A 26,309-nucleotide genomic window follows, 5' to 3' on the forward strand; every position below is an offset into this window, starting at 1 on the left:
GATGAGACCCAGGGACTCAAACTTAATGATGATCTTGGAGGATACTATGGTGTTGAATGCTGAGCTGTAGTCAATGAACAGCATTCTTACATAGGTGTTCCTCTTGTCCCGATGGGATAGGGCAGTGTGCCGTGTGATGGCAACTGCATCGTCTGTGGACCTATTGGGGCGGTAAGCAAATTGAAGTGGGTCTAGGGTGACAGGTAAGGTGGAGGTGATATGATCCTTGACTAGTCTCTCACAGCACTTCATGATGACAGAAATGAGTGCTACGGAGTGATAGTCATTTATTTCAGTTATCTTTGCATTCTTGGGTACAGGAACAATGGTGGCCATCTTGAAGCATGTGGGGACAACAGACTGGGATAGGGAGAGATTTAATATGTCTGTAAACACACCAGCCAGCTGGTCTGCTCAAGGCTCTGAGGACGCGGCTCGGGAAGACGTCTGGGCCGGCAGCTTTGGAAGGGTTAACACGTTTAAATGGCTTACTCTCGTCGGCCACAGAGAAGGAGAGCCCAAGTCCTTGGTAGAGGGCCCCGTCAGTGGCATTGCATTATCCTCAAAGCGGGCAAAGAAGGTGTTAAGTTTGTCTGGGAGCAAGACGTCGGTGTCCGTGACGTGGCTGGTTTTCCTTTTGTAGTCTGTGATTGTCTGTAGACCCTGCCACATGTCTCGTGTTTAAGACGTTGAATTGCGACTCCACTTTGTCTCTATACTCACATTTTGCTTGTTTGATTGCACACAGGTCATGTAGACTAGAGGGGAAGTGTTTGCATTCTATCTAAAATAAGAGATTTTTATCAGCGTTTAACTGTTAGATTAACTCCACCTGCCAGGAACTATACAAACAGCACCCAATCATCAGCAGTGGTGGAAAAAGTACCCAATTGTCATACTTGAGCAAAAGTATAGATACGTTAATAGAAAGTTACTCAAGTAAAAGTGAAAGTCACCCAATAAAATACTACTTGAGTAAAAGTATTTGGTTCTAAATATACTTAAGTATCAAAAGTAAATGTAATTGCTCAAATATACTCAAGTACCAAAAGTAAAAGTATAGATCATTTCAAATTCCTTATATTAAGCAAATCAAATGGCACCATTTTCTTGTTTTCCAACACTCAGAAACAATTTACAAATGTAAGAATATTTTAAGATAATACACAACGCAGAGTACTAGAGGTCAATAGGGAATTAACGATCAATGGAAATAGTTGTTTTTCAGTTCAACATCTGTTTAGAATCTGTGTAGAGGTTTCAGTCCTGGACTCATAGCTACATGTGTCAAGTTTACATTGGTTCGAAATGATCTATACATTGAGCCTGAAACAGGATACTTGTTATTTGGCCATTGGCCCAATTTTACTGCAAGGAATTATAATTGGTCAACTACAGGCTAGGGTTGGGGGTTATAAATTACATCCTGTCACTTTGTTCTGTGAAGAATCAATGAGGACAGGGAAGAATGAACATCTACCATCTACTTCCCAGCATAACTACTTTAATTTGTTCTCTTTGAATAACATATTTTTCTCCCCAATTTGTTTTGGGGTCTGTGTTTTTGAAGAATACCATCAACTGCTAACATAAACAATGCATTTGTGTTTAGTGAGTCTGCCAGATCAGAGGGAGTAGGGATGACCACGTGTTCTCTTGATACGTGTGATAATTGGACCATTTTCCTGTCCAAATACGTTTGGGTGTCATGGAAAATGTATGGAGTAAAAAGTACATTATTTTCTTTAGGAATGTACTGAAGTAAAAGTAGTCAAAGATTTAAATAGTAAAGTAGAGTACAGATACCCAAAAACACTACTTAAGTAGTACTTTAAAGTATTTTGTATAAATACTTTACACCACTGATCATCAGTACACACTCAACTAAATTTTGAAGAACATAGGCTATAGTCTGGGAAACCCTACAATATCAGCTTTAAGTGTGTGGAGTCTCTCACATAAACAGATATTATCTCTCCTGTGAGGCCACCACCTGGATTTCCCCCACAGTCTATCACCGTTGGTAGTAGGAGTTAGACAAAACAGGTGTGGGAGTAGAGATACGGGCGGTGGTTTTAAGAAGTCTGCTGGCACCTCATTGGCAGGTAGCCAGTCTCAATGTTCACAACCCTGGAATAACAACTACAATACATACATGTGTAATCATGATTGGGCCTGTGGTGACAATGAGGGCACATAAACTCAGAGATGCCAAAGAGCTGTGATACCAAAGTGTAGTGAACTCAGCATTACAGGTCCAAAATACTATTACATCTTTGTGTTTGCTGTGAATGTGGTATTATACTCTTTGGTGTGGCTTTAGGTGCTATAACCATTGACTGGAGTTAGTGGTGAGACCCCAAATCGCTATGAAACCATTGACTTGGACAATAACAAGAGGAGGCCTCAGAGAATGTGAGTCCAAGTGTCTTGGTTTGCATCCATCAAATATTTAATAGGGTAAGACCTAAGACGTGTGTGTATATATGTGTGTGTGTGTGTGTGTGTGTGTGTGTGTGTGTGTGTGTGTGTGTGTGTGACCCTAGGCACAATACATCCGTGTTATTACCTTGGGGCGCCACGGAATTCCAGGGGTGAGGGAGGGAGAAAGGGTGTGTGGAGTGTAACAAAAGTATCTCGGAGCACAAGGCACCTGCTGTATTTGAGCCATAACTGTGAGTGTGCAAGTGTATGAGGGGAATCTACCTGATACTGTCTGAGGTGATACGTAATGTTTTAAGTTTTGAGCTTCAGAGCATTAACAAGTGAATGAAACCTCCTACAAATGACATGATGTTCAAAGAAAGGTTTGAGGAAGTGCAGCTTCCTTTAACACCAAGTTCACATCTTATTTCGACATTTTTATGACTTCTCTGCAAAAAAAATAGATTTTTTTTCACAAGTGGTTAAAAGTAAAGCACATTTGTGTTTGATATTTGTTTATGAAAGGTTGAAGGTGAAAACCATAATTGCAGGATGTTGGAGTCCAGACAGAGGCCACCGAACCCATAAAGGCATGCAGCTGAGCTGACTCATCATGACCTATTGGTCTCCCAGTGAAAACTACACCAACATGCAATTTTATCAAAGACGATCACTGTTTTACAAATCTTTAACAAATGACAGACCTTCTAGAGCAGATGATAGGCATGTGTGTGTGTGTGTGTGTGTGTGTGTGTGTGTGTGTGTGTGTGTGTGTGTGTGTTGAGGAACCATTGTGAAGTTGTTACTTAACTGACTGCCACAGTTAATAGCCTACTACCTTCACCACAAAAACACTCTTATGTCCTAATAGTTAAAAAGCCTAATCATCAACCATTATAACCACTGTCTGGAGATTGACAAAGAGATAGTGACGTTGTTTAATATTCCTCTTTGTCTCTTATATGGAGGCGTGACAAATTTCTGCTTCTCTTTTTAAATCCTGGGGTAGGCTGGATTGGTGTGTCCGGGTGTATGCATTGCTGGACGGACGGCCAGTTGTGACTCAACTGTAGCCCCCTATGCCTATATGAATTCTGTATTGTCCTATTCCCAATACCGGACATAAAAACAAGCCACAGAGAATCAGCAGACACCTTTCATCACCAGTGAAGTGGGACTTATCCTTATCTCGTTGAGGGCAACAGCCATATAATAAAATAAAACAGGAAATTACTTCCACTCCACAGACAAGTATCCCTTTGTTAGCTTGCTTTCTTCACATGCACTCACGTGCACACCCTCCTGTACAGACACACAAACACAGACAGCTGAAGACAGAAGAGGAGCCTCTACCTCCTTCTCTCTCTCCTTCCTGTGAGAAGGTTTTTCATGGAAAATGTGACTTGACAAAATGTCAATTGTATAAGTCTACAGGTAATTGTTACCCATGGTTAAACATTAACGTGGCACAATATCACAGTTGGCGAGCCTACTGCTGATAACCTTGGGGAAATAACAGAGCATAACAATAAGACATACAGTGGTATGTAGACTTCACTTATAGATAATGACGTTCTCTAAGAAAACATACAGAAAGTGAGAGCTAGGAACACGTTATAGCCTACAATAGATTGTATAGGGAATAGCCTATTACTTTCTATTCTTCTTGTAGAGAGAAAGCTCACCAAACAGTGGCCCTCCTCTTACCAACCACCCGCAGGCAGTCTGGCGCTCACACGTTGTCCGTGCTGACAGCTATTCCCTAAGGAGTGGCTTTCTGTACAGGGTTAGGCAGCTCAAACAATACTGGACCTTTTCTTTGTGGCTGTACTGTATAGCACGGGTGCCAGTGCAGTGACGGATGGTCTGAAGTGTCTGAAAGTTGCCTAATGACATTTAAAAATACCCGAGTCTTTGAAAGAGTAACTTTCAGTCATGTATGACTGAGCTCATTTTCACACGCTGCTGTGAGTGTGAGTGTGTGTCTGAGCTTTGGGGAGGTATCCGGATTTTTTCGCCTTCCACTTCACACGGTCAGTTCATGTTTCTGTCACTAGCGTAGAGTCCGCGTGTGGAGTTGTGAAGAGCATCGCTTATGGGAGGACCTCTGACACACATCTTCAGACATCGACGGAAAACAATCGACGGAAAACCATAACCACCACGTTCAGCAGAGGCGCAGACGGGGTCCGACTGTGTAAAAGGTAACAAAAACAAAACAAATGTAAACCCGTTTTTTACTACATTCATCTGTGATATTTAATTGTTTTCCTAATTTCACCAGAACACATGTGTAGCCTACCGGTTAATACATGCAGTGTGTAGTCAATTCATTTATTGACAAAGCAGAGGCAGGTGTTTCTGTATTTTAGGGTCTAATAGTGAACCTCAGAATTGGCCTGCTTCACATTGCGCTAAATTAGTCTACAACCCGTTACAAACCAGTTCTTACATTTGTGTTTTCTTTCCTTTCTTCCTGTTGTTGATAGGAATATGTTCCGTTAACTTGATAACTTTCTTTGTCAGGTTGACCAACACATAAATAACTTGCTCTGAAGTATGTGACAGTTGATTTTGCCTTAATTTCATCAAAATTCTATCTGTTCTTACTTTTATTAGGCATAATTTAATGGTATTACTATTGTGAAATGCAGAATCGAAGAATGAGGTGCTGCTAGTATTTATACCAATGCTTGGGTGATGGGTGATGGTTTTGGTGCCGTTTAATGTTTGTCTGCTTGCTTGCCAGGTTGGCAAAATAATACAGTTCCTGTATCAGTATAAGCCTTTTAAACAGCAGATTACAATTGTTGCTGTAAACATTGGGACAAAATGCATGCAAAAGACTGCAAAGTTCAATAACTACTGGCATTAACTAAATGCACCTTAGGAAATGGGGAAACCTAGTCAGCTGCACAACTGAATGCATTCAACCGAAATATGTCTCCCATATTAAACCCAAACCCAACCCAAACCCTCTGAACCAGAGAGGTGCGGGGGTCTGCCTTAATCATCATAGGCGCCCAGGTAGCAGTTGTTGTTGGGGGTTAACAGTTGACAGTGCATGTCAGAGCAAAAACCAAGCCATGATGTCGAAGGAATTGTCCGTAGAGCTACGAGACAGGATTGTGTAGAGGCACAGATCTGGGGAAGGGCATCAAAAAATGTCTGCAGCATTGAAGGTCTCCAAGAACACGGTGGCCTCCATCATTCTTAAATGGAAGAAGTTTGGAACCACCAGCACTCTTCCTAGAGCTGGTCGCCCTGCCAAACGGAGCAATCGGGGGAAAAGGACTACCATCCCTACGGTGAAGCATGTTGGTTACGGCATCATGCTGTGAGGATGTTTTTCAGCAGAATGGTATGGGAGACTAGTCAGGATCGAGGGAAAGATGAACGGAGCAAAATACTGTACAGAGAGATCCTTAATGAAAACCTACTCCAGAGCGCTCAGGGCCTCAAACTGGGGCGAAGGTTCACCTTCCAACAGGACAAGGACCCTAAGCACACAGCCAAGACAACGCATGAGTGCCTTCGGGACAAGTCTCTTAATGTCCTTGAGTGGCCCAGCCAGAGCCCGGACTTGAACCCGATCGAACATCTCTAGAGACCTGAAAATAGCTGTGCAGCGACGCTCTCCATCCAACCTGGCAGTGCTTGAGAGGATCTGCAAAGAAGAATGGGAAAAACTGCCCAAATACAGGTGTGCCAAGATTGTAGCCTCATACCCAAGAAGACTCGAGGCTGTAGTCACTGCCAAAGGTGCTTCAACAAAGTACTAAGTAAAGGGTCTGAATACTTATGTAAATGTGATATTTCAGTTTTTTGTTTTTGTCATTATGGTAGATTATGTGTAAATTGATAAGGGAAAAAAGCGATTTCATCAATTTTAGAATAAGGCTGTAACGTAACAAAAGTCAAGGGGTCTGAATACTTTCCGTATGCACTGTATCTCTAGGTTAATTAAACTGATAGATTTTTATGGGGATTTTTTTCTTATGCTAATTAGATTCCCGCAGGGGAACGGACATCGATTAGAGCGTTGGACTAGTAACCGGAAGGTTGCAAGATCGAATCCCCGAGCTAGCAAGGTATAAATCTGTCGTTCTGCCCCTGAACAAGGCAGTTAACCCACTGTTCCTAGGCCGTCATTGAAAATAAGAATTTGTTCTTAACTGACTTGCCTAGTTAAATAAAGGTAAAATAAAATCGACTCTAGTTTTTTTTTTTTTACCGCCAAGCTACCTCCCACCCCATTGGCAATGTTGATGCTTACTGGGCCATAGCTTCCTCACAGAAGGAAGCAATATTAAGTCATATTAAATTACTGGATGAACTGTTTACCCCTAAATTAAAATGTAGTAAATGTGAATATTTTTGGTACCTTCATCTTTGTTTTGGCCCTCTTGAAACAGCTGAGTTTCCTAGCTTTGCTTTCATCTCTGATCTGAACCAACTACTCTGCCCACCTGTTCATCTAAATGGCTGAAATCAGGTCTTTGAGGGGACACTGGTCAACATAGCTAAAGCAGATGCTGGACCATCGTTTGACCCTTGAACTTTATTCACGCTCTTTGTTTAGCTTAGGGCCACAACAGAGCTTTTTTGTTTAGCTCTGATGTCACGGACCAGGTCGCATTTCTCTGCCATAGCGGGGCGTTTATGCTCTGTTTGCTCTTCACAGGCAAAAGGTGGTGGAGTAAAGCTTGTTGCATGTCTGTCTGACTCACACTTGCTTTGACTGCTTTGCCACTCAGAGCTATACTACTCTGAAGTGATATACAGATGCTGTCCGTGACAGATCGGATGAATCACTGTTGTTGAATACATCAAAATACTGCAGCTTAAAGAAAAAAGGGTTGCAGCTTAAAATACTGCAGCTTATTAAAGAAAAAAATATTTGAACAAGAGTTCAAGGGATAGCGGAAGTTTCAATTGAAGCCACAATTTCACACATGCAGAATCTTTGAAAAGAAAGGGTGAAACGGGTGGGGGAAGTGTGAAAAAATATTACAGTAAGTAGTTCAAATATATTTTATGATTTTGTGTGTGTGAATTTACCTCTGTCACATCAGAAGTATCAAAATGTAAACTTAAGTTGCTTACACAATGACAATGACTCATATTTGACACCAAGCTCATGCGTTATTTGGCTAGCTACTGTACAATATGCTTTGTGGCCTTGAGCATTTATAACTGTCTGAACCGTGTCAACACACACACACACACACACACACACACACACACACACACACACACACACACACGCATACAAAGTTGAGAAGTGAAAAGGGACATTCTTTCACTGCATTTAGGCCCTCGGCTTGAACAATGGAGAGGGGGTGGGGGCAGAGACTGGGTGGAGGTCGGGTTCGCCCTTCTCAAACAGAAGAGAACTGAGCACCGTGTGTGCACTTGTTGATTATGTGAAGTCTGATTATGTGGTGGGGGAGACTGTGCATTTCTTATAAGTATGGTTAAGGTATAGTCCACTGTATAATCCATAAAGACCATGCTGTTGACGATTGTCTGATATTTGACGTTGTCTTCATACTTTCATAAATGTGCTGTATTGCATTTACTCGTGGACAAATAACCAAGACCTCTCTTATTGTGCTCACTTTTTGCATGATAATAACACTACTGTTACACTGTTTTTGTACTTCAAGTTGTTGGCAAATTATCTGATGCCCACTTTAGTTGTAATTTGACAGATAGGGAAGGTGTGAAACACTGCTTGTTGACGTGGCTACAAGGGAGTAGGTCATGCAAAAGCATCAAGTTTAGACCTGCCTGGTGGGTTGATGCGTAGATCTCACTGGTATGTTCAGCAGAGTTTCACATAGACTCGCAGTGGTATTCAAAGTCGGGGTCGCCAAATTATTATTATTTAGTATTTCTACATTTTTTAGGAACAAAAAATTAAGAATACAGATTGATGTGTTGGACAATATAAAAACGTTTGAGAAAGACACTAAAAACATATATACAGTACCAGTCAAAAGTTTGGACACACCTACTCATTCCAGGGTTTTTCTTTATTTTTGCTATTTTCTACATTGTATGTGGAATAATAGTGAAGACATCAAAACTATGAAATAACACATATGGAATCATCTAGTAACCAAAAAAGTGTTAAACAAATCAAAATATATTTTATATTTGAGATTCTTCAAAGTAACCACCCTTTGCCTTGATGACAGTTTGCACACTCTTGGCATTCACTCAACCAGCTTCATGAGGTAGTCACCTGAAATGCATTTCAATTAACAGTTGTGCCAGTTAAAAGTTAATTTGTGGAATTTCTTTCCTTTGAGCCAATATTATTCTACAATTTAGAAAATCGTTGTTTTTTTAAACAACCCTGAAATTAGTAGGTGTGTCAACTTTGGACTGGTACTGTATATTTTGAGTAAATGTATTTATTGGTTTCTTTTAATTTTGATAAGAGATGGAAATGTAAGGAATTGAAGGTTATTTGTTGATGTAAAAATGTTAATGTAACTATTTTAAGGTTGTTTCATTATATTTTGGGTGGGGTCCCGAGAAGTGCTTATGAACAAATGTTTTTGTTGTTGAAAAAGTTTGAATACCACTGAGTTAGAGCATTTTACTGCAGTCCCCCTCATGCCCCAGTGCAAGAAGACAAACTGCTACTGCTGCTAAAACTAAAACGAATGCCCATCCTTATTCCTGAAGTGTACAACGAATTCCTAACTGGAATTACACAATGCAATACTTCGAAGTACAAAACCGTGTATAGTTTATTAGTAGTATGATCTTTTGCCAAGGGGGCCATGCTTAGAAAGGAAGAAAGAGTGGTTGAACATGGAGAAGAGTAGTATTGCAGGCGTGTGACCTGACCCCATTGTGTTAGATTATGTGAGATAAGTTCTGAGCAAAGTACAAATATTGTGTAGAGAAGCAGGATAGGTGAAGACATGGTTAAAACATTTTTTTTAAACAGTCAAAGGAGAAAAGTTTGTGGAAAGTTTCTCAACACCTGAAACCACCGGGAAGTCACACCTTACCACAAAGGGAAGTACAGACACCACAATCCAGACATACTTTATAGAAAACGGCATTCACTGTTCTGTTTGTGACATCTGTCATATGATGCTGTTTTTACAGTAGGCCTATTGTGGGATTGATTGATATCTCACTTTTGTTGGTGCTCACACTCATTACATAATAAATACATTTTTGCATAGATGAGAATAGGCCTTCACCTATAGGAAACCTTTCTGTGTCAACATTTAGCTCAGTGCTTGTACGTGTGTATCATTTGCAGGTGACAGGTTTCTTAGGTATGTTGCACGTAAACTGTCTCCTTCGCAAACCCCACTAGATTGTGGTTAAATGGCTGTGTGCAGTTTTTGTCTGTCTTCTGTTATGGAGGAGTACAGTTTTCCCACAGAAACCAAAGCATGTCGCCAATAGCTTGCACTGCCATCATTCCTTTGTGTAATGCCATTGTAATAAATGTTCTAAAGCCGCTGTCCACTATATTGCTGCCGAAAAGTTGACTGATGTCCAGTCATTCTGAAAGGGGACTAATGACTATTTAGTCTAAATTACGATGGCATTGCTAAAGTAGGCAAATAATTAGTAGGACACAACTTTGCCATCATTATCATGTCGTCAAATTTACTTTGCCATCTCTCTAATGTTGCCAATAGCTAGCAAAGTTTGTCAAATATAGCTAGCATTGTTAACGTTAGCTAGCTAAAATCCCGTCCTGTCGCCTCAATCGTAGGGCCTCTTTACACTACACTACTTTGACGACACAAACTAGTCCCAGGAAATATACTTTTGTAGTGTAAAGAGATTAAAAATTAATCTCTCCAGAAATAAGTCTCTCACCGTTGCCGCCTGCTATCGACCCCCCTCCGCTCCCAGCTGTGCCCTGGACACCATTTGTGAATTGATCGCCCCCCATCTAGCTTCACAGTTCGTTCTGTTAGGTGACCTAAACTGGGATATGCTTAACACCCTGGCAGTCCTACAATCTAAGCTAGATGCCCTCAATCTCACACCAATCATCAAGGAACCCACCAGGTACAACCCTAAATCCGTAAACATGGGCACCCTCATAGACATTATCCTGACCAACTTGCCCTCCAAATACACCTCCGCTGTTTTCAATCAGGATCTCAGCGATCACTGCCTCATTGCCTGTATCCGCTATGGGTCCACGGTCAAACAACCACCCCTCATCACTGTCAAACGCTCCCTAAAACATTTCTGCGAGCAGGCCTTTCTAATCGACCTGGCCCGGTTATCCTGGAAGGATATTGACCTCATCCCGTCAGTCGAGGATGCCTGGTCATTCTTTAAAAGTAATTTCATCACCATCTTAGATAAGCATGCCCCGTTCAAAAAATGCAGAACTAAGAACAGATATAGCCCTTGGTTCACTCCAGACCCGACTGCCCTTGACCAGCACAAAAACATCCTGTGGTGGACTGCAATAGCATCGAATAGTCCCCACGATACGCAACTGTTCAGGGAAGTCAGGAACCAATACACGCAGCCAGTCAGGAAAGCAAAGGCTAGCAGAAATTTGCATCCTGTAGCTCTAACTCCAAAAAGTTTTGGGACACTGTAAAGTCCATGGAGAACAAGAGCACCTCCTCCCAGCTGCCCACTGTACTGAGGCTAGGTAACACGGTCACCATCGATAAATCCATGATAATCGAACATTTCAATAAGCATTTCTCAATGGCTGGCCATGCCTTCCTCTTTGCTACTCCAACCCCGGCCAACAGCTCCGCCCCCCCCCCCCCCCCCGCAGCTACTCGCCCAAGCCTCCCCAGCTTCTCCTTCACCCAAATCCAGATAGCAGATGTTCTGAAAGTGCTGCAAAACCTGGAACCGTACAAATCAGTTGGGCTAGACAATCTGGACCCTCTCTTTCTAAAACTATCCGCCGCCATTGTTGCAACCCATATTACCAGCCTGTTCAACCTCTCTTTCGTATCGTCCGAGATCCCTAAAGATTGGAACGTTGCCGCAGTCATCCCCCTATTAAAAGGGGGTGACACCCTAGACCCAAACTGTTACAGACCTATATCCATCCTGCCCTGCCTATCTAAAGTATTCGAAAGCCAAGTTAATAAACAGATCACTGACCATTTCGAATCCCACCGTACCTTCTCCACTGTGCAATACGGATTCCGAGCCGGTCACGGGTGCACCTCAGCCACGCTCAAGATACTAAACGATATCATAACCGCCATTGAAAAAAGACAGTACTGTGCAGCCGTCTTCATCGACCTGGCCAAGGCTTTTGACTCTGTCAATCACCAAATTCTTATCGGCAGACTCAATAGCCTTGGTTTTTCTAATGACTGCCTCGCCTGGTTCACCAACTACTTTGCAGAGAGAGTTCAGTGTGTCAAATCGGAGGGCATGTTGTCCGGACCTCTGGCAGTCTCTATGGGGGTACCACAGGGTTCAATTCTCGGGCCGACTCTTTTCTCTGTATATATCAATGATGTCGCTCTAGCTGCTGGCGATTTCCTGATCTACGCAGACAACACCATTCTGTATACTTCTGGCCCTTCCTTGGACACTGTGCTAACTAACCTCCAAACGAGCTTCAATGCCATACAACACTCCTTCCGTGGCCTCCAACTGCTCTTAAACGCTAGTAAAACCAAATGCATGCTTTTCAACCGTTCGCTGCCCGCACCCGCCCGCCCGACTAGCATCACCACCCTGGACGGTTCCGACCTAGAATATGTGGACAACTATAAATACCTAGGTGTCTGGTTAGACTGTAAACTCTCCTTCCAGACTCATATTAAACATCTCCAATCCAAAATCAAATCTAGAATCGGCTTCTATTTCGCAACAAAGCCTCTTTCACTCACGCCGCCAAACTTACCCTAGTAAAACTGACTATCCTACCGATCCTCGACTTCGGCGATGTCATCTACAAAATAGCTTCCAAAACTCTACTCAACAAATTGGATGCAGTCTATCACAGTGCCATTTGTTTTGTTACCAAATCACCTTATACCACCCACCACTGCGACCAGTATGCTCTAATCGGCTGGCCCTCGCTACATATTCGTCGCCAGACCCACTGGCTCCAGGTCATCTATAAGTCTATGCTAGGTAAAGCTCCGCCTTATCTCAGTTCACTGGTCACGATAACAACACCCACCCGTAGCACACATTCCAGAAGGTATATCTCGCCTTTCCTTCCAGTTCTCTGCTGCCAGTGACTGGAACGAATTGCAAAAATCGCTGAAGTTGGAGACTTTTATTTCCCTCACCAACTTTAAACATCAGCTATCTGAGCAGCTAACCGATCGCTGCAGCTGTACATAGTCCATCTCTAAATAGCCCACCCAATCTACCTACCTCATCCCATACTGTTTTTATTTATTTTTCTGCTCTTTTGCACACCAGTATCTCTACTTGCACATCATCATCTGCTCATTTATCACTCCAGTGTTAATCTGCTAAATTGTAATTATTCGCTCCTATGGCCTATTTATTGCCTACCTACCTCATGCCTTTTGCACACACTGTATATAGACTTTCTTTTTTTCTACTCTACTGGCTTCTACTGGCTTGTTTATTGTTTACTCCATGTGTAACTCTGTGTTGTTGTCTGTGTCACACTGCTTTGCTTTATCTTGGCCAGGTTGCAGTTGTAAATGAGAACTTGTTCTCAACTAGCCTACCTGGTTAAATAAAGGTGAAATAAAAAATAAATAAAAATAATAAATAAAGATTCAAATCTTTCCTCCTGAGGTAATGTGGGAGACATCTACACCATATACCGCCCTCTGAGTCGTACAGCGTGAAGATCATTTCCCTGCAAGAATTACCTTAATTACCTTAATACCAGTAGATGGGATTTTTGCTCTGTTAGCCAAATTAGAGCTAGATCTCACTAAACATATTTTACTAATGTAGCGAAATGTACCCTTAGCTAGCTTCCATGTAGTGGTGTAGCTAACTACTGGAACTACACACTACTTTTTTAACAAAAATAAAATATGGGTGAAGTAGGCAAGAATTTCCTTTATTTTTCGGCATTAGACCTGCATAATTCTTACTTGAAACACAATTTTTGTGTTTAATAGGCTAAATTAAACATTCTGTAACATTTTACCCAAGTGATCTGTTCTTGCAATTTGTAGTCTATGACATTTCAGATTTACATATGATCATTTTTCACAAAGTAGTTTGGGTGTAGTGAACTACTTTTCCCAAGTAACTTTAGTTCAGTAAACTACATTTTCTTCAGGGTAGCTTTAGCGTAGCTTAATTTCTTCCAGTGTGACGTCATCTCTATTCACTCTTAGGAAAGAAAGGTGCTCTCTAACCCTTTGACGAACCCTTTTTGGTTGCAGGTAGAACCGTCCTGGGTTCCATGTAGAACCCTTCATACAGAGGGTTCTACCTGGAACCAAAAAGTGTTCTCCAATGGGTACAGCTGAAGAACCTGTTTGGAACCCTTTTTTTGTAAGAGTGTAGCTTGGTAAACTATATTTTCAGAGTAGCTTCCCCAACATTTTAAATTGTGCACATGTAGGTCACTTGTCTGCTACTACAACTCAGTTGGATTTGAAATAAAAGACTGTGGCGTGTGTCTGTGGGAAGATACGTCGATCTCCATGGCAGCAGCCACATGGGTTTTACATGTCTTCTGCAGAATAGCTAATACGATATAGATATTTTAGTTCTCAAAAAGGGAATTAGTGTGAAGGCAGTGAATTAGCATTTCATTCATTGGTAAGTCTGCATCTGTGAGACCTCAGAACACATACTTGTCATTGAAGACTCAGTGAATACAAGACACAGTGACTGGTGTCTGTGTGATCGTTGGAAGGAAAGAGTGTTCTCATTGATACGAACTCAATAAAGGACACTGAATGTATTTTTAGAACAAATGTTTTTATTGATAAGGAAATAGTTAATTATTTTTAAAAATAAATAAGATTAAGTGTACCTAAGAAGAGGAATGGTGTCTAGGAAATGTGTTGTTTAGAGAAGACAGGGTAAATAATTCGAGAATCGCCCCTGGAAGGAATGGTACAGATATGTGTTTGAAAGACTGACTGCAATCACTCTGGGACAGATCTATCCTGCTTTTCACAGAACACTAATTCAAGTTGAGCAGTATTCATGTTTTATAAATGTGTTGTTCTTCTTGCCATTCTATAGAGGTCAAAGGTGAAACCATACAGTAACAATGGAGCCCAACCAGGGGTTTGGAGGGACCCTGTGGATGATCTTTTTCTTTGCCCTCTTTGCATCAGGTAAGTGAACATTTTATTTGTAATGTCCTACAAATAAAGCAAAATACTGTATGAACTGAGAGGGATTCTGTTTCTTAAAAAGTTTAAAAGTAAAACATAAATAATTCTCAAAAACTATTGTCCAAACAGGATCAGGGGAAAATGACAGGGACTTCAAAATGTGTGGAACCTGGCGCCATGGCAACGGGCTTTTAACTCTGGCTCACGATTTGAAAAGGGGCTGTGGCACCATCACCATCTCAGCCAATGAGAGCTCCCTGTCCATCCGAGGTGAGATAACGGCCCAATGTGAGAACTCCTCTGTCATCAAGCTGGATCCGAGCCCAGAGGCAAGAGAGAGACCCTTCTGTGTGTACTGGGAGCCCCTTCTGGACCAGCTCTGGGTAGAGGTGAATGGAAAGAACCACACTCTGTGCTGGCCGTCTGGTCTACAGGGGAACTGCTGCACTGACCTGTCCCAAGGCGAAAACAAAGGGATTTCGACGTACGGGATACTCAACGCGACACAACGGGATGATATCATAAGTTACAAAACACACCCAGCCTATGAGTTTTTTGGCGAAATTATCAACTGCAGTAAGCAAGCCTTTAGGTTGTCAGTTAAATTGTCTGATGAGGAAATCAACTTTAATAATTTATTGTTCATCTAAGTACATTTTGGTTGTGTTATACAGTCTTGAAAATATAAATAATACACTGTTTCTGAATGGATTCTTTGCCTTTCAGAAAACGAGTTTTGTGATGAGGCGAGTCAGGGATCTGGTGATAAGGTGAACATGTAAGTTTTACATCTTTGTTTTGAATTACACCCCTCCATGTCACATCTCAAAATCCTCTATGGCTATGCCTATCCTCCTGAGTTGACTAATCAGCATGACAAGATGTGGTTGTAAACATGCTCGGGCAGTAGTGAAGTATGATGTCATCTATTATGAGTGAGCTGCAGAGCTTAGGATCACAAACAGAAAATTGAGCTCATTGTGATTAGTGGGTGGTGGCTGGTTTGTACACAAAACGTCCATCTATTGTACAGCAGTTTCTATATCACTATCACATGCCCAAAAGCAATGTACAGTCGTGGCCAAAAGTTTTGAGAATGACACAGATATTAATTTCCACAAAGTTTGCTGCTTCAGTGTCTTTAGATATTTTTGTCAGATGTTACTATTGAATACTGAAGTATAATTACAAGCATTTCAGTGTCAAAGGCTTTCATTGACAATTACATGAAGTTGATGCAAAGAGTCAATATTTGCAGTGTTGACCCTTCTTTTTCAAGACCTCTGCAATCCGCCCTGGCATGCTGTCAATTAACTTCAGGGCCACATCCTGACTGATGACAGCCCATTCTTGCATAATCAATGCTTGGAGTTTGTCAGAATTTGTGGGTTTTTGTTTGTCCACCCGCCTCTTGAGGATTGACCACAAGTTCTCAATGGGATTAAGGTCTGGGGAGTTTCCTGGCCATGGACCCAAAATATCGATGTTTTGTTCCCCGAGCCACTTAGTTATCACTTTTGCTTGATGGCAAGGTTCTCCATCATGCGGGAAAAGGCATTGTTCATCACCAAACTGTTCCTGGATGGTTGGGAGAGGTTGCTCTCGGAGGATGTGTTGGTACCATTCTTTATTCATGGCTGTGTTCTTAGGCAGAATTGTGAGTGAGCCCACTCCCTTGGCTGAGAAGCAACCCCACACATGAATGGTCTCAGGATGCTTTACTGTTGGCATGACACAGAACTGATGGTAGTGCTAACCTTGTCTTCTCCGGACAAGCTTTTTTTCCAGATGCTCCAAAGAATCGGAAAGGGGATTCAGAGAAAATTACTATACCCCAATCCTCAGCAGTCCAACCCCTGTACCTTTTGCAGAATATCAGTCTGTCCTTGATGTTTTTCCTGGAGAGAAGTGGCTTCTTTGCTGCCCTTCTTGACACCAGACCATACTCCAAAAGTCTTCGCCTCACTGTGCATGCAGATGCACTCACACCTGCCTGCTGCCATTTCTGAGCAAGCTCTGTACTGGTGGTGCCCCGATCCCGCAGCTGAATCAACTTTAGGAGACGGTCGTGGCGCTTGCTGGACTTTCTTGGGCGCCTTGAAGCTTTCTTCATAACAATTGAACCGCTCTCCTTGAAGTTCTTGATGATCCGATAAATGGTTGATTTAGGTGCAATCTTACTGGCAGCAATATCCTTGCCTGTGAAGCCCTTTTTGTGCAAAGCAATGATGACGGCACGTGTTTCCTTGCAGGTTACCATGGATGACAGAGGAAGAACAATGATTCCAAGCACCACCCTCCTTTTGAAGCTTCCAGTCTGTTATTCGAACTCAATCAGCATGACAGAGTGATCACCAGCCTTGTCCTCGTCAACACTCACACCTGTGTTAACGAGAGAATCACTGACATGATGTCAGCTGGTTTTTTTGTGGCTGGGCTGAAATGCAGTGGAAATGTTTTTTGGGGATTCAGTTCATTAGCATGGCAAAGAGGGACTTTGCAATTAATTGCAATTCATCTGATCACTCTTCATAACATTCTGGAGTATATGCAAACTTTTGGCCACGACTGTACACACAATAGCTGTAATGATGTGTGCTGAGAGTCAGGAAACAAGTTCAGGGAGTGAGTGTTTTAATAAATAAATTAAACTAACACGTAACACAAACAACGCACAGACATGACCCATGAACAGAAACAATAACGCCTGGGGAAGGAACCAAAAGGAGTGACATATATAGGGAAAGTAATCAGGGGGGTGATGGAGCCAGGTGAGTCTGATGACACGCAGGTGCACGTGACGATGGTGGCAGGTGTGCACCATTATGAGCAGCCTGGTGACCTAGAGGCCGGAGAGGGAGCACACCTGACAGTACCCCCTCCCAGACGCACGTCTCCAGCTGCAGGACGCCGACCAAAATGACGATCCCGGATATCAGGAGCGGACTGGTCACCTCTGCTAAGGCACAGGAAACCTGTCAATCCGGCTGAGACGCAGGAGCATGGTGACCTAGAGCGCCGGAGAGAGAGCATACGTGACGGGACCCCCTCCCGGGTGCGTTCGGGTCCAGCAGCAGGACGCCAACCAAAGGGACGATCCCGGTGGATCAGGAGCGGACCGGTCACCCCTGCTGATCGTGGGAACCTGTCGCCGCCTGGGGTGCGGGAACCTGACAGACAGGCTGAGGCAGGGGAGCCTGGCGATCCGGCTGAGGCATGAGAGCCTGTAGGGGCTCCCGGACCTGACGTCATTTACACTGACACAAAAAAAAGACTCCCTTATGCTTCCCTTAGGTGAGGCGTTATTCTGTAACGATGTGTGCTAAGAGTCGGGAAGCAAGGTCAGGGAGTGAGTGTTTTAATAAGTAAAGGAAACCAACACGTATCACAAACAACGCACAGACCTGACCTAGGAACAGACACAATAACGCCTGGGGAAGGAACCAAAGGGAGAGGGAAGGTAATCAGGGAGGTGATGGAGTCCAGGTGAGTCTGATGACGCGCAGGTGCATGTAACGATGGTGACAGGTGAGTGCCATAACGAGCAGCCTGGTGACCTAGAGGTGACCTGACCGATGGTCACTCTGACAGAGCTCAAGAGTTCCTCTGTGGAGATGGGAGAACCTTCCAGAAGGACAACCATCTCTGCAGCACTCCACCAATCAGGCCTTTATGGTAGAGTGGCCAGACAGAAGCCACTCCTCAGTAAAAGGCACATGACAGCACGCTTGGAGTTTGCCAAAAGGCACCTAAATACTCTCAGAGAAACAAGATTCTCTGGTTTGATGAAACCAAGATTGAACTCTTTGACCTGAATGCTAAGCGTCAAGTCTTGAGGAAACCTGGCAGCATCCTTACTGTGAAGTGTGGTGGTGGCATCATGCTGTGGGGATGTTTTTCAGCGGCAAGGACTGGGAGACTTGTCAGGATTGAGGCAAAGATGAACGGAGCAAAGTACAGAGAGATCCTTGATGAAAACCTGCTCCAGAGAGCTCGTGACCCCAGACTGGGGTGAAGGTTAACTTTCCAACAGGACAAGGACCCTAAGCACACAGCCAAGACAACGCATGAGTGGCTTCGGGACAAGTCTCTGAATGTCCTTGAGTGGCCCAGCCAGAGCCCGGACTTGAACCCGATCAAACATCTCTGGAGAGACCTGAAAAAAGCTGTGCAGCAACACTCCCCATTCAACCTGACAGAGTTTGAGAGGATCTGCAGAGAAGACCGGCTGCGTGGTTAGAGCGTTGGACTAGTAACCGAAAGGTTGCAAGTTCGAATCCCTGAGCTGACAAGGTACAAATCTGTCGTTCTGCCCTTGAACAAGGCAGTTAACCCACTGGTCCTAGGCCGTCATTGAAAATAAGAATTTGTTCTTAATATGTTCTGACTTGCCTAGTTAAATAAAGGTAAAAGAATGGGAGAAACTCTGCAAATACACGTGTGCCAAGCTTGTAGCATCATACCCAAGAAGACTCAAGGCTGTAGTCTCTGCAAAAAGGTGCTTCAACAAAGTACTGAATAAAGGGTCTGAATACTTATGTAAATGTGATATTTCAGGGCTTTATTATAAATGAGCTACAATTTCTAAGCCTGTTTTTGCTTAGTCATTGTGGGGTGTTCTGGGTAGATTCATGAGGGCGGGGAAAAACTATTTAATCCATTTTAGAATAAGGCTGTAACGTAACATAATGTGGAAAAAGTCAAGGGGTCTGAATACTTTCCAAAGGCACTGTATGTAATGCATAGAAATGACCTGTATGAGATAGAGTGGGTTGTAAATACTGTCTGTATTGGTCTGTAGGATAGAGGAGACAGTGATGAGGTCCAAGGTGCTGGGGGACGTGGTGCTGCCCTGTGCCCTGAGCTCTGTGGTGGAGATGGAGGAAGGCTTTCAGGGCTACAACATCACTCTGCCTGTAAGACCATAAACGCACACACAGACACACAAACACGTAATGTTATATGATTATTATAACTAACTTGTGTGTTGGTGTTGTGCAGGCGCCTCAAGGAGTTCCTCCTCAAATGATTCCATCAGTTCACCTGCCTTCTTGTCTGAAACCTCCAAAAAAGAAAAAGGTCAAGGTTGTCTGCACCTACTTCAAAAACAGTATCTTATTCCAGGTAAGAGCCAATTGGGGTTTTCACTTGGCTGCTAATCTAGTCTATGTAAACTGTACATTACAGTTTACACTGAAACACCAAACCATTGGTAATGCTTCCTTATAGCAGGACCGGTTTTCCGGACATAATTTAAGCTAAGAATTAGACAATAAAGATTCTCCATTGAACATGCTTCTTAGTCCAAGACGAAGTTTAATCTGTGTCCGGGGAAACCGACCCGTATAGTATGAAGTGTAGTGGTGATTCTGGTTGTCGTGTTCACAGGGGTGTTCTAAGGCAGACCAGAATGACATCAGGATTCTAGAAGATGTGGTGGGAATCACTGTGGAGAATGAGATCATCACCAACCTTCCAGAGCCAATCAGGATTGGTTTCCATCATTCTGCAATACCAGTAAGTGTGTGCGTGCTTGCCTGAATGCATCTGTGTGTCTTAGTTGACTTGAAGCACGCCATTTCCTTCCCTTGATGTATTTTACTGTCTCAAACCCTCCGAGCACAAACCACTTCAAAAGCCCTTACAGAAACAAAAGGAAACAATGTGAAAGATTTGTAGAAAAAGATGTCTGCTTCATCTCAGAAATAGTCACTCTAACAATTGTACTGTAGCAAGTAGCTTTTTATTCAATACTGTACATCACAGGGGTGTTGCCCCTGAGTACAGTAGATCTGTATCCTTAAACAGTTGTACAGTTAGAGTAAAGTTAACTTTCTTTTGTATGGTTGTAGTGTTTAGTGTTTCTGTACTTTATCTCAGCATGGTCTTATTGTTATCACTTTTAGATATTTTGATTGATTCTGGTGTATCAGTTAAATTGAAAATGTTGTGTTCACATAATTGCACACTTGATCCTTTCTGGTCTGACTCAGTGTGTGAGTTGGTCAACAGTAGCACTTGTAAAATATGATTGAAGCTAATCTTGCATGCCAGACAGATATACAGTATTTGGTATGTGTTGTTGTTCAGTATCCAGGTCGCCATCTAGTGGTGAATTAAATATGTTAGTCCCTACTTGCCTCTTATCTCCCTTTTGTAACTTATCTTTTTCAGACAAGTCACTCAAGAACATGTGTTTCTTGGGACACAAAGAAAGGTTTGTAAAGAAGCCTGTTTAAACTTGGTTGCAATAATAGCGTACTTATTTATATTATTATTTGTATTGAATATAGAGGATGTTTATTCATGATTATAAACCGGGTCTTTTGAGCCCTGGATGCTGATTGGCTGAAAGCCGTGGTATATCAGATAATATACCACAGGAATGACGCAAAATTACTTGTTTACTATTCTAATTATGTTGGTAACCAGTTTATAATAGCAATAAGGCACCTCAGGGGTTTGTGGTATATGGCCAATAACACGGCTAAGGACTGTATCCAGGTACTTCTCGTTGCGTCGTGTGTAAGAACAGCCCTTACATGTGGTATATTGGCCATATACCACACCACCTTGGGCCTTAACGCTTAATTATGCAGTGTTAGCATTTCCAGGTCTTGCTACGGCTATTGGTATTGGTTTAATTGTTGCAGATCCAGCAGAGGTCACATGGAAAAAGGAAGGTTGTGAGACCATACAGAAAGGTGTGGAGGACACAGAGTGCCACTGTAATCATCTCACATACTTTGCCATCCTAGTGGTGAGCTATAACCTCTATCTAGAATATTTACATGGGCAATCATTTGAATAAATAAGAACTCATCTCAAGTAGATTGGTAATAGTAGGCCTAAACTTGGTTTTGTCTTCTATTCACCTCAGCAATTGGAACCAGGACCAGTCCGCCATCTGGTGGCTCTAACTGTCATTACATCAATGGGCTGTGCTGCCTCTACGTTGAGCTGTGTTGTCCTCATCTACTTCCTTAACACACAGAGGTACTTCTCCTCACATGCAATGATCTGTCTCCCTGCAGCCTGTCCTATGCATAATATCTACTACCAGGCCTCAACATGTGACAATACTTCCTAATCATGTTGTGCAAATATCTGAGATCATGGGAAATCCTAAATGCTTGAAAAATATGAGTGATATTCGTTTCATAGCAGTTACCCACTCTCTCCCTCCCTCCCTCCCCCCTCCCCTTCCTCCAGCTCTCTCACTAACTTTCTCTCCTCTTCTTGCACTGTGGCAGGAGAGCGAAGGACCAGTCCAATGCGGTCCATCGGGGTCTGGCCATGGCACTTTTCCTTCTTAGCCTCCTCTTCTTCCTGACAGGAACTGTGGCCAACGTGGGAGGTAACAAGGCATGCTGGGTTTTTGGAGCGGCTCTCCACTATGCTCTGCTCAGTTCCTTCTCCTGGATGTTTATTGAAGTGTTTCACACCTTTTGGTTGGTCTACATGGTGTTCAGCCCCTCCCCCAATCCTTATGTTTGGCACCTGGTTGGCTTTGGTGAGTGGAAACATACACAAAGAATTGGTTTATATTCCACTGCCCATTGGTAGATGAATACAATGGACTTGAATACACCTTTAAACCATTGACTGTTACCATCATTTTGATCCTCTGTCCAGGTCTCCCAGCTGTTCCGGTCATTGTACTGCTTGCCATTGGAAAAGTCTATGGTGTGATAGAGGTTGTGTCCAGTGAAGATGTCAACAACCCCTACTTGATGTGAGTGCACTTTGGATCTACTGTACCTGTAAGATGAACAGTAGTTAAAGTTTTGACATTTGACTGAGGTGATGAGTAAGTTAGCCCAGTGATTCATGCTTTTTCACCATGGTCTTCTAGGTGCTGGATGGATGTGTCTCCACGCTCTGTAGGCCTACTAGCCCATTACTTCATCAACCTGACCTTCCTGGCTGTAGTGGTCCTCTCTGGTCTGATCATGCTCTTCCTGGTCCTGAGAAATATCCAGAACCGAGACGAGTGGCGGAAGAACAAGGTGGCGTTCCTCAGTATCTGGGGTCTCAGCTGCCTGTTCGGGACCACGTGGGGCCTGGGATTCTTGGACTTTGGACAGCTCTCTGAGTTCATCCTCTTCCTTTTCTGCATCCTCAACTCCCTACAGGGTAGGTCCACCTCTGTTGAGTCTATCAAAAGGTTAATATGGTCACACGACTAGAGGAGGCTGTCAGAGCCAACCGTCTATTGTGTTGCTTTGAAACAATGCCCTGTAAAAGTGTTCTGGTTCAACCGCATATCAGGAAAAACCTCCCTGCAACCGATTTCATTCACTAGCTATTAGCTACATGCTTAGATTAGAAGCTAGTGTATAGCTCTGTCTGCTAGAAGTTCACAAAAAAACCTGCTCTTTATTGCTGGTGTGACCTTTTTAAAATACCTACACCACCAGTCAAAGGTTTTAGAACACCCACTCATTCAAAGGTTTTTCTTTATTTTGACTATTTTCTACATTGTAGAATAATAGTGAAGACATCAAAACTATGAAGTAACACATATGGAATCATGTAGTAACCAAAAGAAATGTTAAATAAATCAAAATATATTTTATATTAGATTCTTCAAACAGCCACCCTTTGCCTTGACAGCTTTGTACACTCTTCGCATTCTCTCAACCAACTTCACCTAGAATGCTTTTTCAACCGTCTTGAAGGAGTTCCCACATGTGCTGAGCACTTGTCGGCTGCTTTTCCTTCACTTTGCGGTCCAACTCATCCCAAACCATCTCAATTTGGTTGAGGTCGGGATTGTGGAGGCCAGGTCATCTGATGCAGCACTCCATCACTCTCCTTCTTGGTCAAATAGCCTTTACACAGCCTGGAGGTGTGTTGGGTCATTGTCCTATTGAAAAACAAATGATAGTCCCACTAAGCCAAAACCAGTAGGGATGGCGTATCGCTGCAGAATGCTGTGGTAGCCATGCTGGTTAAGTATGCTTTTAATTCTAAATAAATCACAGACAGTGTCACCAACAAACCACCCTCACACCATAACACCTCCTCCTCCATGCTTTACGGTGGGAAATACACATGCGGAGATCATCCGTTCACCCACACCGCGTCTCACAAAGACATGGCGGTTGGAACCAAAAATCTCCAATTTGGACTCCAACCCAAAGGACAAATTCCCACTGGTCTAATGTCCATTGCTCGTGTTTCTTGGCCCACGCAAGTCTCATCTTCTTATTGGTGTCCTTTAGTAGTGGTTTCTTTGCAGCAATTTGAGCATGAAGGCCTGATTCAGGCAGTCTCCTCTGAACAGCTGATGTTGAGATGTGTCTGTTACTTGAACTTTGTGAAGCATTTATTTGGGCTGCCATTTCTGAGGCTGGTAACTCTAATGAACTTATCCTCTGCAGCAGAGGTAACTCTGGGTCTTCCATTCCTCATGAGTGCCAGTTTCATCATATCGCTTGATGGTTTATGCGACTGCACTTAAGTTCTGCACTTCAGACATTCAAAGTTCTTGAAATGTTCCTTATTGACTGACCTTCATGTCTTAAAGTAATGATGGACTGTCGTTTCTCTTTGCTTATTTGAGCTGTTCTTGCCATAATATGGACTTGGGTCTTTTACCAAATAGGGCTGTCATCTGTACACCCCCCCCCCCCCCCCCTACTGGGTCACAACACAATTGATATGCTCAAACACATTAACAAGGAAAGAAATTACACAAATTAACTCTTAAGGCACACCTGTTAATTGAAATGCATTCCAGGTGACTACCTCATGAAGCTGGTTGAGAGAATGCCAAGAGTGTGCAAAGCTGTCATCAAGGCAAAGGGTGGCTATTTGAAGAATCTCAAATATATTTGGATTTGTTGAACATGTTTTTGGTTACTATATGATTCCATATGTGTTATTTCATAGTTTTGATGTCTTCACTATTATACAATGTAAAAAATAAAATAAAAAAAAAAAAAAAATTACTTGAATGAGAAGACTTTTGACCGGTAGTGTATATGGATTTCTTCCCATGTCATTTGTTTCACTACTGTTGATAATAAGTGACATTCATTAAGCATTTAGCTGTTACAGATAGCTTAGAATTATATTGATTATAGGCTGTTTTGAATTCAGAATCTAATTCTGGAGCATAGATTCTAGCTTCTGTAATGTATTATTGGTCCATCACAGAACTAATCTGAAACATTGTGTGGTCTGTCCCATAGGTTTCTTCCTGATGCTCCGATTCTACATTCTTGATCGGATGCGGAAACAATCGAGGTCTAGTTTGGATGGTAGCACAGCATCTTCCACCAGGCAACACATGCTGCAGGAGAAGAGCTGAGCTGGGGTACATGGGATACCATTTCTTTGTAGGCTAAAGGAGGAGCAATGTACCTCTGTCACTCAGAACATTCCAACTCTGGGGTTGAGATTCAGAATATTGCACTATACAAGCCATTTCCATACACATATCTGAGTGACTGTAAAAAAAATACTGTCAAAATTAAAGCTTAAAGCTATAATTCACATAAGGTGAAACAGCGCCACTGGTCACTCCAGGCACATTTGTTATTATTTTATTATGGGGCAGAGATGCATCCTGGTAAAAAAATTATCATAGTACTCTGCTGATCTATCGCATGTGCAATGAAAAAAATGTGTGTTCGTTATTTGAAGTAACGTCTTTGTTGTAATATTGCAAACGGATGTGGCAGTTTCACCCCTACAGATTTCAGCTTTAAGCCCAGGGCAAACCTTGATAAGCTTGTTTTATTCTGTGTAAACTTATCATTTCATAGATATCTGTCATCGCTGATTTCAAACTTTTCAAGTAGCACTTTAGCTTCTTAGTCTTGTCATTTACCCATTCATCATGTTGTAGAATCACATATGTAGAAAACTTTCATACATAGTTTTCCAGAGAATGGTAGTTACTTTACTCAGAAAAGGACTCATAGAAGTGTCACTCAGGCCATCATCTGAAAGACAGCAGGCATTGTACAATGACATTTGGCTGAAGTTGGCAACTTGCTCTATTCTGTGACAAACACTGTATTTTCAGATCATAGTTACTGGACTATGTTTTGCACTTTATTGGACAGAGATTTATTTTTTAGAAAACATGACTGGTTGTGCCACTGCCATTATTATGTGTATATATTTTGCAACTTTTGAAAACGTATTGTAATATTGTATTTGTGTGGCTGTAAATGTATATTGCTTCAATAAAAGTTTACTGTATAAGAAAAGAACACCAGGACCTTAGCTTGAATGCACAACTCCAAAAATATGTAATAATTGATCTTAACAATTCATAAGCGAAATACCTGCACTGTATACAACTACAATGTGTGTACAAAACATTAAACACCTGCTCTTTCCATGACATAGACTGACCAGTTGAAGCCAGGTGAAAGCTATGATCCCTTATCCCTCATTAAATCCACTTCAAATCAATGTAGATGAAGGGGAGGAGACAGGTTAAAGAAGGATTTTTCAGCTTTGAGACATGGATTGTGAATGGGCAAGACAAAAGACTTAAGTGCCTTTGAACATGGTATGGTAGTAGGTGCCAAGCACACCGGTTTGAGTGTGTTAAGTACTGCAATGCTGCTGGGTTTTTCGCAC

The 26,309-nt window shown here is 42.4% G+C and overlaps 1 protein-coding gene across 1 annotated transcript; it reads left to right on the forward strand.

The window, feature by feature from the left end:
* The first annotated feature begins 4,164 nt into the window (after positions 1-4,164).
* LOC129834359 (adhesion G-protein coupled receptor G5-like) lies at positions 4,165-25,934 on the forward strand. Its single transcript, XM_055899275.1, has 14 exons — positions 4,165-4,628; positions 14,611-14,705; positions 14,835-15,281; positions 15,432-15,483; positions 19,507-19,621; positions 19,707-19,829; positions 20,094-20,222; positions 20,880-20,922; positions 21,359-21,465; positions 21,586-21,701; positions 21,959-22,218; positions 22,341-22,440; positions 22,561-22,841; positions 24,905-25,934. Exons 2-14 carry the CDS (start codon positions 14,639-14,641, stop codon positions 25,021-25,023), a joined length of 1,959 nt encoding a protein of 652 aa, XP_055755250.1. The 5' UTR covers positions 4,165-4,628; positions 14,611-14,638; the 3' UTR covers positions 25,024-25,934.
* Positions 25,935-26,309: the final 375 nt, after the last annotated feature.

Source organism: Salvelinus fontinalis, chromosome 35 (genome assembly GCF_029448725.1).
Source record: "Salvelinus fontinalis isolate EN_2023a chromosome 35, ASM2944872v1, whole genome shotgun sequence".
Lineage (NCBI taxonomy): Eukaryota > Metazoa > Chordata > Actinopteri > Salmoniformes > Salmonidae > Salvelinus > Salvelinus fontinalis.

Bases quoted from the DNA above. Each gene is read 5' to 3' on its own strand.
- LOC129834359 (XM_055899275.1), top strand. From the start codon at position 14,639: ATGGAGCCCAACCAGGGGTTTGGAGGGACCCTGTGGATGATCTTTTTC. The intron at 21,466-21,585 runs GTGAGCTATAAC...TATTCACCTCAG, and splicing joins CATACTTTGCCATCCTAGTG to CAATTGGAACCAGGACCAGT. The intron at 22,219-22,340 runs GTGAGTGGAAAC...TCCTCTGTCCAG, and splicing joins TTGGCACCTGGTTGGCTTTG to GTCTCCCAGCTGTTCCGGTC.